At 35.8% G+C, this 12068-nt stretch overlaps 3 protein-coding genes across 5 annotated transcripts; 2 read left to right on the top strand and 1 right to left on the bottom strand.

The window, feature by feature from the left end:
- LOC132316472 (F-box/LRR-repeat protein At4g14103-like) lies at positions 1-729 on the bottom strand. Its single transcript, XM_059814945.1, has one exon. The coding sequence runs from the start codon at positions 727-729 to the stop codon at positions 1-3; it is 729 nt and encodes a 242-aa protein (XP_059670928.1).
- A 5350-nt stretch (positions 730-6079) lies between these two features.
- On the top strand, positions 6080-7590 carry LOC132266861 (F-box/FBD/LRR-repeat protein At1g13780-like). 2 transcript variants are annotated; one of them, XM_059767862.1, is made up of 3 exons: positions 6080-6589; positions 6738-6890; positions 6978-7574. In XM_059767862.1, the coding sequence occupies exons 1-3, from the start codon at positions 6371-6373 to the stop codon at positions 7467-7469; spliced, it is 864 nt and encodes a 287-aa protein (XP_059623845.1). In that variant the 5' UTR covers positions 6080-6370; the 3' UTR covers positions 7470-7574. The 2 variants fall into 2 exon arrangements, with proteins under 2 accessions (XP_059623845.1, XP_059623847.1); XM_059767864.1 differs by lacking the exon at positions 6738-6890 and having other exon boundaries at positions 6978-7590.
- Positions 7591-8501: 911 nt separating this feature from the next.
- On the top strand, positions 8502-11373 carry LOC132266860 (F-box/LRR-repeat protein At4g14103-like). Of its 2 annotated transcripts, none has more exons than XM_059767861.1 (4): positions 8502-8813; positions 9437-10391; positions 10527-10652; positions 10766-11373. In XM_059767861.1, exons 2-4 carry the CDS (start codon positions 9441-9443, stop codon positions 11060-11062), a joined length of 1374 nt encoding a protein of 457 aa, XP_059623844.1. In that variant the 5' UTR covers positions 8502-8813; positions 9437-9440; the 3' UTR covers positions 11063-11373. The 2 variants fall into 2 exon arrangements, with proteins under 2 accessions (XP_059623844.1, XP_059623843.1); XM_059767860.1 differs by having other exon boundaries at positions 8506-8813; positions 10527-10679.
- The last annotated feature ends 695 nt before the right edge of the window (positions 11374-12068 follow it).

The raw sequence follows: 12068 nt of genomic DNA, 5'->3' as shown, positions 1-12068 counted from the left end.
TCACACATCTTCACCATCATCTGTATCAATATCGAACTTAAAACTCTTCAGAGCGGGCGTGGAGACATCAAAAAATAGTCTTTCATTACACGGAATATCTCCTTTGATGATAAGATCTTCAAGAACAGGGCAGTTACGAAAGAGATTTCGCGTCAACTCATTGCTCGAAAGACCAAGTGAAATATGGAGTACTTTGAGAGTTTTAAAATGTACTGACCGAGGAACACTGAAACATACTAGAAGTCCTAGTTTTAAGACTACCAATGTTGGGCAAGTGAAGAGGCTTGAAGGTAAGTAATTTTGTTCTTCAGTTACTCCAATCCGTATATCAAGTTCTTGAACACCACGCTGTATTGCTACACCTATCCATGTACATATTCTAGATAATTTGTGTTCTTTACGTTCAATACAGTATAAACGGAACTTTTGAATGCAGGACAAATCATGATTAAACAATACTCGTTCAACAAAGTTCAAGAAGTTGGAAGAAAGTCTCACATCGGAATTAAGTTCAAACCACAATTTACTGTCGAAGTCTAGAGTAGGAACAGAAGCCCAGAGGCACTTCCATCTCAATGACAGTATGCTCGTTCCGACGGCATATTTTGTTGGAAGGAAAGAAAGGATGTGAATAAGAAGTGGGTCTGACAAACTGCTGATCCGATCATTCTTGTTGAGAATTTTTTGCACTTTGTTTATAGATTCCTGATTGTTTGAGATTGAAGCCATGGTTCTGTATTTTAAAAAATAAAATGGTTGGGTATTCCTGCTTCCAAAACTTGGTAATTGGGCCCTCTCTTCTGCTAACTCATCTTAATTTACGCATGTGATTTTGGATGATTGGTCTTCTTGCTTCAAACTTTTCCTCTCCCCGAAATAGCAACTGTTCATTTCAAATGAGTCCTGAAGCAGCCATCCAATTATTTATGATTTTCTAAAGATGTCACATGTATGAGTAGGGCTGCAAATGAGCCGAGAAGACCAGAGCCAAGGCGAGCTTTGGGTTGTTCAGGCTCCACTCACCGACGTGAAAGGGGTGTTCAAGCTTGTCGCTCTTCCATAAGATGAGAACTATTCATTGGAGTCCAAGTCCACCTATTGTTATCACTAGCACAACTGAGTCCTTTCATCTATCATTTAACTATTTTCAGCACCTAAAATATGCCAATTGGCAATTATCAAAAGATTCATAACATAAAAGTTTGTCCTGTTTTATAAAAGGCCTTGCTTTATTCCAGAATTGCCATATCTTTCTCTATGACCAAACACAATCACTAGAAATTGGAATTGATCCAATGCTATATCCTTCTATCCATCTTTTATAAATCAAATCCACCCAAATTCGGCGTAAATTTCTTTCTTCTAGCAATCACCAAAGAATGTCGATATAGTTCTTCTAAAAATGCATTCCAAATATTCACATAATCCCCATTTTCTTTCTTGTGCAATCTCAACCGATAACATAACACACATAAAATAATTCTATATGCCAATTGAATTTTTATGTTTTTTAAAATTTTAACCATTAGTTCTTTTCACTAACACATTATTCTGCACAAAGATATCGTTTAAGATGTACCTAAAAAAAAAAATCTGATCAGTAGATTTCTAATCCAGTACATCAATTTTTCTCTGCCACCAATCACATTATATACTCATAATACATTAGGAAAATAGAATCTGGAATATCTTAGCTTGGTCTAGAGAAGCTAGACGGCTCGGCCATGTTCAGGTTTGTCAACAATATACATTCAAATACTACAAAGATGCATATATGCCTGTAGACATACAACTCCATTTTTCTTATCTACATGATAACAAAGACCTGTGAATATATATATATATATACACACACACATATTCGCAAATGTATGTAGATCTACATACCTTTCGAAATGGAGAAGATATTTTCTTATACAGAATCTAGCAAGCATCTTTAACCATCTTCAGCCCCATTAAAGCTTCAACCTTACTGTGACGGCATCTCAGATACAGAGAAAGAGAGATAGGAGATTGTCTGATGAGAGTGAAGGGAGAGGGAGAGGAGCTAGGGTTTCCGAGGCTTACACAGAAATGTTATATCTATGGGCCTTACAATATATTTAGGGTTAATTTCACCTAGACCCTCTGAGGTTGGCGCATATTTCACCTAGATGGAAATTTGATTTTTAGCGACCACTTAGACCCCAATTTGATTTTTGGCCTCAAACACATGTGAATTGACTTTTTTACCCTCAAAATTTTAATACTACAAAATATTTTTAATTTTAAATGACATAAACACCCCTCTTTCATCTCGCTCATCTACGATCTCTCTCACCCACCCCCTTCAACCACCAACACACCACCTTAAAAAGTGCATAAACACCCACAAACCACCACCTCTGTAATCAATCAAACAAACCAAATCTTACCCCAATCACAACCCCACAATCAACGCCCTTTATTCACAAAATCAGACCATGTAATCAGCAACCACAAGAAGGGAAAAAAAAAAAAAAAAATCAACAATCCACAGCCCTGCAAATCAAACCCAAACTCGGCAAGGATGGCTGCCACCAAGACCCGCTGGACCCAACAAACCCCACCGGAGACGAATCCGAACCGGAATCGGACTCAAACCATGGCAAAGACAAGCTCAACACCCCCTCGCCGGAATTGCGCCACACGCTCCAATCGACATCTTCTTGAGGAGAGTAGTTACGACGTGTTGGAGGTCCTCTTTACCACGATCGACGGCGATTGGTGACTGTCGATACAGATCTTGACCGTCGGTTGGAGGTCCTCCGGCGATATGCTATTGATTATCTCCATCGAGAAGTTCTTACGTTGCAGCAAGCTCAGGCTCAGGGACCGTCCGTATGATGGCGAGCTTGTGGCTTCGGATGATGGTGGCGGCGAGCTCGACGGCGAGCCTGACAGCGAGCCCGAGTCCATCCCATTCACCGGTCAGACTCACCCGTGCACAGCCGCAGTTCATCCATAGCCATCGCCAGAGCACGCAGTCGCTGTCATCTGAGCCGCCGCTAGTCATCCACGGCCGAACCAACTTGTCGCCGCGATCTGATGCCGGATAACCTCCTCGTCGACGACAAAGGTGATTTGAAGGTTGCGGATTTCGAACTCAGTGATGCGGTGGTGACTGGTTCATTTGGAGATGATTGTTAACGGTGGTGGTGACTGGTGGGTTGAAATTGGGAAATTTGTCGATGACAGTGAGTTTTGATCTCCGAAACAAAAATTTGAGCGGCGAAATTCCTCAGACCGGTTCGTTTGCGAATCAAGGTCTGACGGCGTTTCTCAATAATCCGTCGTTATGCGGATTTTCATTGAAAAAACCATGTCAAAATGATACCCGAACTTCGCTTGTAAATCAGAATCCATCGCCGGAATCTGACGACAATGATAAGAGAGAAGGGCTGAAGCGGGGGCTGATCATATTGAGGGTTATTTGGGAAGATTGCCTGAGAGGAGGAAGAAAAGGAAATGTGCTTTGGGGGCAGTTTAGTCATAAAAAATAGTCAATATTAGGTCAAAGGGTAACATAGTCATTTAATACCAAAAATTGACATTTGGGGTGTAAGTGAAATATTAAGCCACTAATTGGGTCCAAGTGGTCGCTACAAATCAAATCTCCATCTAAGTAAAATATACGCCAACCTCAGGGGTCTAAGTGAAATTAACCCATATATTTGTTGTTTGGGAAATTAATGGGCCTTCCATGTTAATTTAATATGTCTATTTATTGGGCCTTTTATGTTAATTAAACATGTCTATTAATTGGGCCTAATAATTCGGTCCTGATCTGCAGCAATATGAAAGGCCGACTGGACAACTTGTAAATTTTGACACATCACTGATTTTTTTCTTAATAAATGCATAAACACATCAATTCTTTGTTTTTTTGGGTAAATTTTTTAATATTTTTCGGTAAATAAAACACATCAATTTTTCCTAGGCCTGTTCATTTTTACTTTCTAAGAAAGTAAAATAATGATTCTAATTTCTTAAGGTTGAGGCTACAGTGAAATAAATTACTTCCCCGTTTACAGTATAAAAAGTAAAAAAAAATAACAAATCCTCACTTTTCTTTTTTTTTAATTAAAAAATGAATTATTTTTTTAAAGTTAAAAAATAAAATTATATTAATAAAAATGATTTGTATTTTTAGTTTACTTTTTTAAGAATTGACGGTAAAAAGTAAAAATTTAAACATTTGCTTTTCATTTGACTCTTATATAATATATAAATAATCAGAAGTAATCTTTTGCGCATTGGTAAAAAAAAAAAAAAAAACACCTTATTCACTCTAAGTACAGTGATTATTAGATATGATTGCTATATGTATATATATATTTATAATTACCTTTTTCATACTTAAATAATACTGTATGATTAAAATTCTTACAAAAATCATTTATGTACGTGGCATACCTCAATGGGCCTAAAACATCGTTCCGTTCAACAAAATTAAACATGCTAAAGAGGAGGCCCAGTTAAACAAGCCCAACAATGTGTTTCCCACTGGCCCGCCCATGAATCAACGAACCTAACGGACTCTACACAGTTTCTCCTGAGTCTCCTCTACTCTCTCTCCCTCTTCCATAACAGAGACATTTCACTCTCTCTTTTACACTCTCACTCGCTCTCTCTCTCTCTTCCAGCCGTAAGAGCCACCGACGTCTCACCGGAACTCTCTCCATCATTGGTAAGAGCTCTCACATTTTATATCAGGATTTGATTTACAATTAGTGGATTTTGGGGTTTTGATTTCGTGCTTAGGGTTTCAAGAATGAGTTGGGTTTTTTTTAGAGTTCCATATGTAAAATCAATTTGGTATATTTAGGGTTTCAAGAAATCACGAGGAAGAGGATAAATGCATAATCAGCCATAGGCCCATATCCCCACCCCACCATTGAAACCCTAACCCTAACCCTAACCCTAATCCCCTTTTGTATACCAGCCTTACATAAGCCTGCAATCCGAGAACCATTTCTATTGTTTTTCAGGAATGAAAACCCTAATTTGACCTAAGTGATTATTGTTTACTGCTAGTTTAATCTGTATCTCCAAAGTGGCTTAATCTTTTACCTAATTTTGTCCTCATGGAACTATACCTTTGATTGATTCAAATGCTAAAGTCTATATTATAGTTATGATGGAAGGAAATTTAGTAACTGATTTGAAATTAGCGGGCGCAACCGTCAAAAATCACTTGCATAAATTAAGATGAATTAGCAAAAGAAAGAGCCCCCTAGTGTTGGAATTAAGCAGGAAGGCCAACCATCTCCATCTAATCATTTTCCTTATTTGAACTCTCTGTGTGTGTCTGTGTGCATGTGTGTGTTTTACTTCTTATCAAACTTCCCATTTCCAAAGAATGTTTTAGTTCTGCATATTGTTTTCTCTACTTGACTAGTACTAAATTCTCAATTTATAATTTCATATACTTGCTATTATTATTATTTTTTTTGGTGCTCGCGAATAACTCCCACTCAAATTGTCCGAGACTCATACTTTCACTTTGAAAAGTTGAGGAGATACACTGACTACAACCTTTTCGTATACTTAGCGTAATATAAATTTTAAACTATATCTATTTTTGCATTGCAGGACCATGTCTTCAATCTCAAACAATGAGGGATCTTCAAAGAAAGTGCAACAAGCTCTCAACAAGGGAGATATAATCAGCAGCTTGCCAGATTCCCTTCTTGTTCACATTCTCTCTTTCCTTCCAACAAAATACGCAATTGGAACCAGCATACTCTCATCAAGATGGAAGCACCTTTGGGCTTCTGTTCCCAATCTAGACTTCGTTGACAACTTGAGATTTAAACCTAAATCTTATTCTGATATGAGTCCTTCCAACTTCATAAAATTTGTTGATCGAGTACTTCTCAATCATGATTTTTCATGTATTCAGAAGTTCCGTTTGGACTGTTATGAAGAAACTGAAGATTTATCCAACTTATCTACATGGATAAGCATAGCCATAGAACGTGGTGTTCAAGAACTTGATATCGTTATTCACCCATCTGTAGCCACTTATCTTGATTTTAGTTCCCTTTAAGCCTCTTTACTTGCCCAACATTGGTAGTCTTAAAACTAGGTATCTATTATGTAACTTATGTTTCAGTGGTCCTTGCTTGGTCCATTTTAAAAGTCTCAAGGTCCTCCATGTTTCAATTATTTTTCCGGACAATGACTTAACGCAATTCCTTTTCTGTAATTGCCCTGTTCTTGAGGACCTGTTCATCCAAGGACAGTATTACAGTGATGATCATCTAATTTTTGATGTCTCCACACCATCCCTGAAGAGTTGTTAGATTTTACAGCACAGGCAGCTTATGAAGCTGAAGGGGTCAAAATTATGGTTAATGCACCAATTCTCGAGTATCTTACTCTCCAAGATGATTACTTGCCTCGCTATGTGCTAAAGAACCTAACCTCGTTGGTTAAAGCAGATGTTAATGTTGGAAACTGCTGTCCAAAAGCTATGGAAGTCAAACAGCGTGCTAATCGGATATTTGTAATTCTCAGAGAAATTTATAGTGTCAAATATCTATCTCTAGGTGCTCGTACCATGGGGGTAAGCTTGCACTCTTTAATTTGATAATAGTTATGACTGTTGAATTTGTTCTTCCTTTTAAGTTTGTTGGAACTGTTATTTTTTAAATTTAATTTAGTCCGATATACATGGCACTTCCATTTGATTATTATGTTCATGTCTTATTAAGGCTCTCGACTATGCTGATGACGGTAAATTGCTCAACTTCCCTAATTTGATTCATTTGGAGCTGCATGTTCACGATTGCTATGGCTGGATACGTTTACTACACTTGCTCAATAGAATGCCTAACTTGGTATATCTTGTCTTGGAGAAATTGAAGGTGACTAAACCTATAAGCAACAACTTTGAAAGTATGTATGATGTTTTTGAATCACAATTTCTGAACTTTTTTTGTTTCTGTCTCCAGAAATGTAGATATTATGAAGATAATGCTTCCGAGGATTTCAATTCTGGTGAACAAGAACCAGTGCCTTATTGTCTGTTGATGCATCTTCAAGAAATTGAAATTAATGGATTTTGGGGACTGAGTGATGAGCTGAAGCTGATAGAGTTTTTCTTGAGAAGTTCTGAAGTATTGCGTAAGATGGAAATTAATACTTCTAACTTAAACGAAAAGCAAGAGAGAGAATTTCTCGAGAAACTGCTAATGTTTCCAAGGGGCTCAATAACCTCTCAAATTTTACTCTCACGGAAGAAAATTTTTGCTCCGGCCGGATTTTGCGCAGAGATAATTGAGAGAGCTATTGCCCACTCGGCATCTGTAGAGTTCTTGATAACTCTTCTGCCATGTAAAAACCTTGTGGTCTATGATCTTTTGCTGTATCTGTTTACTTTTTCTATAATGAAAGAAAATGTACTAGTTTTTGTTAAACTTATTTCTGATGAAGACAGTTTTTAGTTTTAGTTTTCATAAACCTGTTTTAAAACCCTTCACACTGAAAGAACAAATGTTCATTAAAATTGAACACCAACCAACAAAATGGTTTAGAGAGGATTAGTGTCAATTCATCACCAGGGAGTTCAAGAGACCCCCATTGTTTGTTTGTTACAAACTTGTTGCTTATGAGACATTAGACAATGGCACAATATTTACTTTTTTGGCTTGGGCTTGTCCTCTTAGTTGCTTGAATTTATTTTTATTTTTTAAATAAATAAATAAAGGAGGAGGAAGAACAAACTTTTATAGTGCAACTAAAAGGCATGGAAATTCCTACTGTTCAATGGGTTGAGTGCTGTATCAAATGAGGAATCTTTTTCTGATCTAGCCTTCAATATTTTCATTTGATTTTTGAATGAAAATGAATATTTTTCCCCCAATCTTTATAGCTAGTGATGATATATAAACTATCGGGTAATATTTTTAAGACGTCTCATTCATGAGAATAATTATGTATTCTCCTCATTTAATCATTATATTTTTTGAGATCAATTATTTAATACATCTAAGTTAAAAAAAAAAAAAATTCATTCCTCTTATCATAAGGACCATGTAGAAGTGTTACTCTAAAGTAAATAACTTATTCCGTATATTAGTAAATATAAATTAATTCTTATAAAAATAGAGTTTAGATTATTTAGTTAAATAAAAAAAGGGTATAGATAAAAGGATAGACAAATGATGACGTGTGATATATTTTTTTATTGAGGAAATATTTGGCCTCAAATTCAAAATTTTAAATTATAGAGTAACATCACATATTGATCTATCTATTTATACCTATTAAACTCATATTTTCAGGGTATTAAAGATGGTCTTTTAATTATTTTTTTAAAACAAAATAACATTACTTTCGGTACATATTAATTGTCAATTTAAAAAAAAAAAAAAAAATTGTGAGTCAAAGTAATATAAATAGATATCTAATATAAAATATAAATAATATATAAATATATAAAAGAAATATGTCTAAAAATGAACTCAAAAACAAAATCCGGAAGGAACTCAAAAGTTTTCGAGACGTACAAAATAAGATGGGTGTGCCTTTTCGTTTCTCCACCCCTTGGACAGATGAGAGAGAAAAAGTGACTGTTTTTTCATTTCGGCACAACACATTTCCAGAGAAAGAAAGGGGCGATTAGGGTTTTGGTCATCACTTCAACACACTTGGATCGTTTGAGAGAGGAGGTGGAGGACTAGGGTTTCAGAGCTCCATTTTCATTGCTCTTCAAAACAGCCTCAGAGAGAGAGAGAGAGAGAGAGAGAGACACCTTCTTTGTGACGTGAAATTGAAATGAATTGGTGGTAAGAAAGACTAAATCATCTACTTTGTTATGTTCTTCAGTGTCTACTAGGATCTTTGTTTGTTAGAAATAAATGTTATTGTGTTTCCTATTGTCTCTATTTAATCATATTTCAATTCATCTACCAAGAAATTAAATTCATATGTATTCACAAGTTCAGTGTATGTATGCTTTTACTCTGTATAAAGTAATTCTTCTAATTTTTCTATAGATTCCGAATATGTTTTGTCATTTGGATTATATATGATCCATTGTAGTATCAGTTTTCTAATTTACCAAGTGGTTCCACATTCAAAACTATGGAACACGTAATGTTTGTCAAAAGTCCTGTGTGGGGCTATTTTCATACAAAGGCCAGTCACATGTAACTTCTATCTTCAGATGAATTAGGGTAGAAGAAAGAGCCCAAGTGATGGAAGCTCTCTGTACTGTTAATTATTTTCTTGGTACAAAATTCTCAATAATCTCATGTACTTGTTATCATTTTTTGTGTGTGTGTGTGATCACGAATGACACATACTTATTTTTTTCTTGTGATCTCAAACACTTGACCTTACAGCACTGTAGAGTTAGGAGGTACAAAATTCCCAATAATCTTATTTCTTATCCATTTTTGCATTACAGATACATGGCTTCAATGTCAAACCATGAGGGATCTTCAAAGAAAATGAGAAAAATTCTCAAGAAGGTGGATAGGATCAGCAGCTTGCCAGACTCACTACTTGTTCACATTCTTTCTTTCCTACCAACAATAGACGCAGTCGGAACCAGCATACTGTCGTCAAGATGGAAGCACCTCTGGGCTTGTGTTCCCACTCTAGACTTCGATGTCAACTTGCCGTTTGGAGAACCTTATTCAGATATGAACTTTGTTGATCGAGTACTTTTCAATCATGAATTGTCTTGCATTCAGAAATTCCGGTTGAACTGTATAGAAGAAAATGATTTATCAAGAGTATATACATGGATAAGTGTAGCCATAAATCGTGGGGTTCAAGAACTTGAAATCGTTATTAACCAAGGCGAATGGGATTTTAGATGCCCTTTAAGCCTCTTCACTTGCCCAACATTGGTAGTCTTAAAACTGGGATTTCTTGTAAGTTTAAGTACTGTTCCTCGCTCGGTCCATTTTAAAAGTCTTAAGGTCCTCCATGTTTCATTTAATTTTCCGGACAATGGATTGATGCAAAATCTTTTCTGGAATTGCCCTGTTCTTGAAGATCTTTTAATTGAAGGACTTGTTCACAGTTATGATGAACTAAGTTTCGATCTCTCAACGCGGGCGCCTCTGAAGCGTTGTAAGTTAGATTTGGGAAGTAATCAAGTAGACGCAACTTCTAAATATATTTCGAATGAAATTGTGATCAATTCACCGGGTCTTGAGTGTCTTACCCTCCATGAAGATTACTTGCCTTGTTATGTGCTAGAGAACCTAACCTCGTTGGTTAAAGCAGATGTTGATGTTGGACACTGCTGTATAAAAACCAAGTCAACCGAACAACATGCTGATCGTGTACTTGTGCTACTCAGGAAACTTTGTAGTGTCAAATATCTATCTCTAGGTGCTCGTACCATGGGGGTAAGCTTGCAATTCTTTTCTTGATAAATTCAATTTCGAATTCCTTTTTAATTAAGTTTGTTATTGCTGTTATTTTTAAAATTTGATCTAGTATATTTATAGCAATTCCATAACTTATGCTCATGTCTTATTAAGGCTCTCGACTATGCTGTTGACAATAAACTGCTTTTATTCACTAATCTGATTCGTTTGGAGCTGGTTGTTCACAATTGCTATGGCTGGAAACGTCTACTACACTTGCTCAATAGCATGCCTAACCTAGTACGTCTTGTTTTGGACAAATTTAAGGTGACTAAATTAACATATAAGAAAATTTTGAAGTATGCATTTAGTTTTTGATTCACAGTTTCTAAACTTTTGATTTCTGTCTCTAGAACTGCGAAGACAATGCTTCTGAGGATTTCAATTTTGTTGAACAAGAAGTGGTGCCTTGTTGTCTCTTGATGCATCTCCAAGAAATTGGATTTAATTTTTTTCAGGGTCTGAGTGATGAGCTGAAGCTGACAGAGTACTTTTTGAGAAATGCCAAAGTATTGCATACGATGAAAATTTATACTTTTGATTTAGAAGAAAAGCAAGAGAGAGAGTTTCATGAGAAAGTGCTAATGTTTCCAAGGGGTTCAATAACCTGTCAAGTTTTATTCGACAAAATTTTGGAACAGCCGAGATAATTATCCGAGGATGCATTGTGGAGCTCACACACGCGGGAGAGATCTATTGCCCGCTCGGCATCTATAGAATTGTTCTCCTTGATAAAATTTCCTGTCATGGAACCAAGTTGGCTCTTATTTTTTGGGGTGTATGTATACTGTCTGTATTGAGTAACTAATAGTTACATGTGTTCAATGTCTCTTCAACTGATTCAATTTTGTAGGTTTTGTTGAATTCGGATTCTCAACCATAATCTGTCCTCGACTCTTTGCCATTGAATATAGTCCCTATATAATCAATCATTGTTCAGCCTAAACCCGAGGCTTGTCAACTGAAGCATATTGTATTGTAAATTCTTGAGCCTGACAAGATCCATTTGGTTTTAGTAGGGTTTCCAATTAACATATCTGACTGAAAAGAGTTATAGTTGTAGTTGCAAAACAATGAGTAACTTGTTGAATTGTTGATGGTGGTGAGCTCATGATCAGTCCATTCTGTAGTCCATACCTGCAAGTGTATGTTTGTGCCCGGTTTTTAACTCTAAAAACAAGTTGTTAAGAATTCAGAGAACAGAAGAACGATAAAAGACCATTCTTTGAAAGTAGATCATCTTTTTATAACCGAATCTTTAGGAAATAGTTTTTAAAAAACTAAACCAAGGAGAGTTGTTTTGTACAATTTTCTGTTTTCAGTTTTTATTTGTTCCGGGTTACAGGCCAAGCAAGCTGTTTGATTTTGTGTATAATGACATTTAGAACTTCAATTTTATTATATTTTTTTATTTATTTAATTTTTTTTTTATGTTATGATAACTTCATGATCTATTCAAAATCCCACATAACAGAATTATCAAATAAACAAATGCAAGCAAGAGTTTTTTATTTTTATTTTTCTTTAATTGATAGGTAAATCTACTCGAAGCATACTCAAAGCAACTTTTTGATGATCTATGTTAAAGTATACGTTTTAGTACTTTTATATCTCATCTGGGATTATTTAAGGCAAACAAGTGATGCTTCAAAACCC

Source organism: Cornus florida, unplaced genomic scaffold (genome assembly GCF_030987335.1).
Source record: "Cornus florida cultivar Cherokee Brave unplaced genomic scaffold, ASM3098733v1 CherokeeBrave_3.0.0_Hap2_Chr07, whole genome shotgun sequence".
Lineage (NCBI taxonomy): Eukaryota > Viridiplantae > Streptophyta > Magnoliopsida > Cornales > Cornaceae > Cornus > Cornus florida.
The sequence above is the reverse complement of the archived record's forward strand: the minus strand, read 5'-3'. Positions and strand labels throughout refer to the sequence as shown.

Coding starts and splice junctions, on each gene's coding strand:
- LOC132316472 (XM_059814945.1), bottom strand. CDS start 729: ATGGCTTCAATCTCAAACAATCAGGAATCTATAAACAAAGTGCAAAAA.
- LOC132266861 (XM_059767862.1), top strand. CDS start 6,371: ATGGTTAATGCACCAATTCTCGAGTATCTTACTCTCCAAGATGATTAC. Junction 6,590..6,737: donor TAGGTGCTCGTACCATGGGG/GTAAGCTTGCAC, acceptor TGTCTTATTAAG/GCTCTCGACTATGCTGATGA. Junction 6,891..6,977: donor TTGTCTTGGAGAAATTGAAG/GTGACTAAACCT, acceptor TTCTGTCTCCAG/AAATGTAGATATTATGAAGA.
- LOC132266860 (XM_059767860.1), top strand. CDS start 9,441: ATGGCTTCAATGTCAAACCATGAGGGATCTTCAAAGAAAATGAGAAAA. Junction 10,392..10,526: donor TAGGTGCTCGTACCATGGGG/GTAAGCTTGCAA, acceptor TGTCTTATTAAG/GCTCTCGACTATGCTGTTGA. Junction 10,680..10,765: donor TTGTTTTGGACAAATTTAAG/GTGACTAAATTA, acceptor TTCTGTCTCTAG/AACTGCGAAGACAATGCTTC.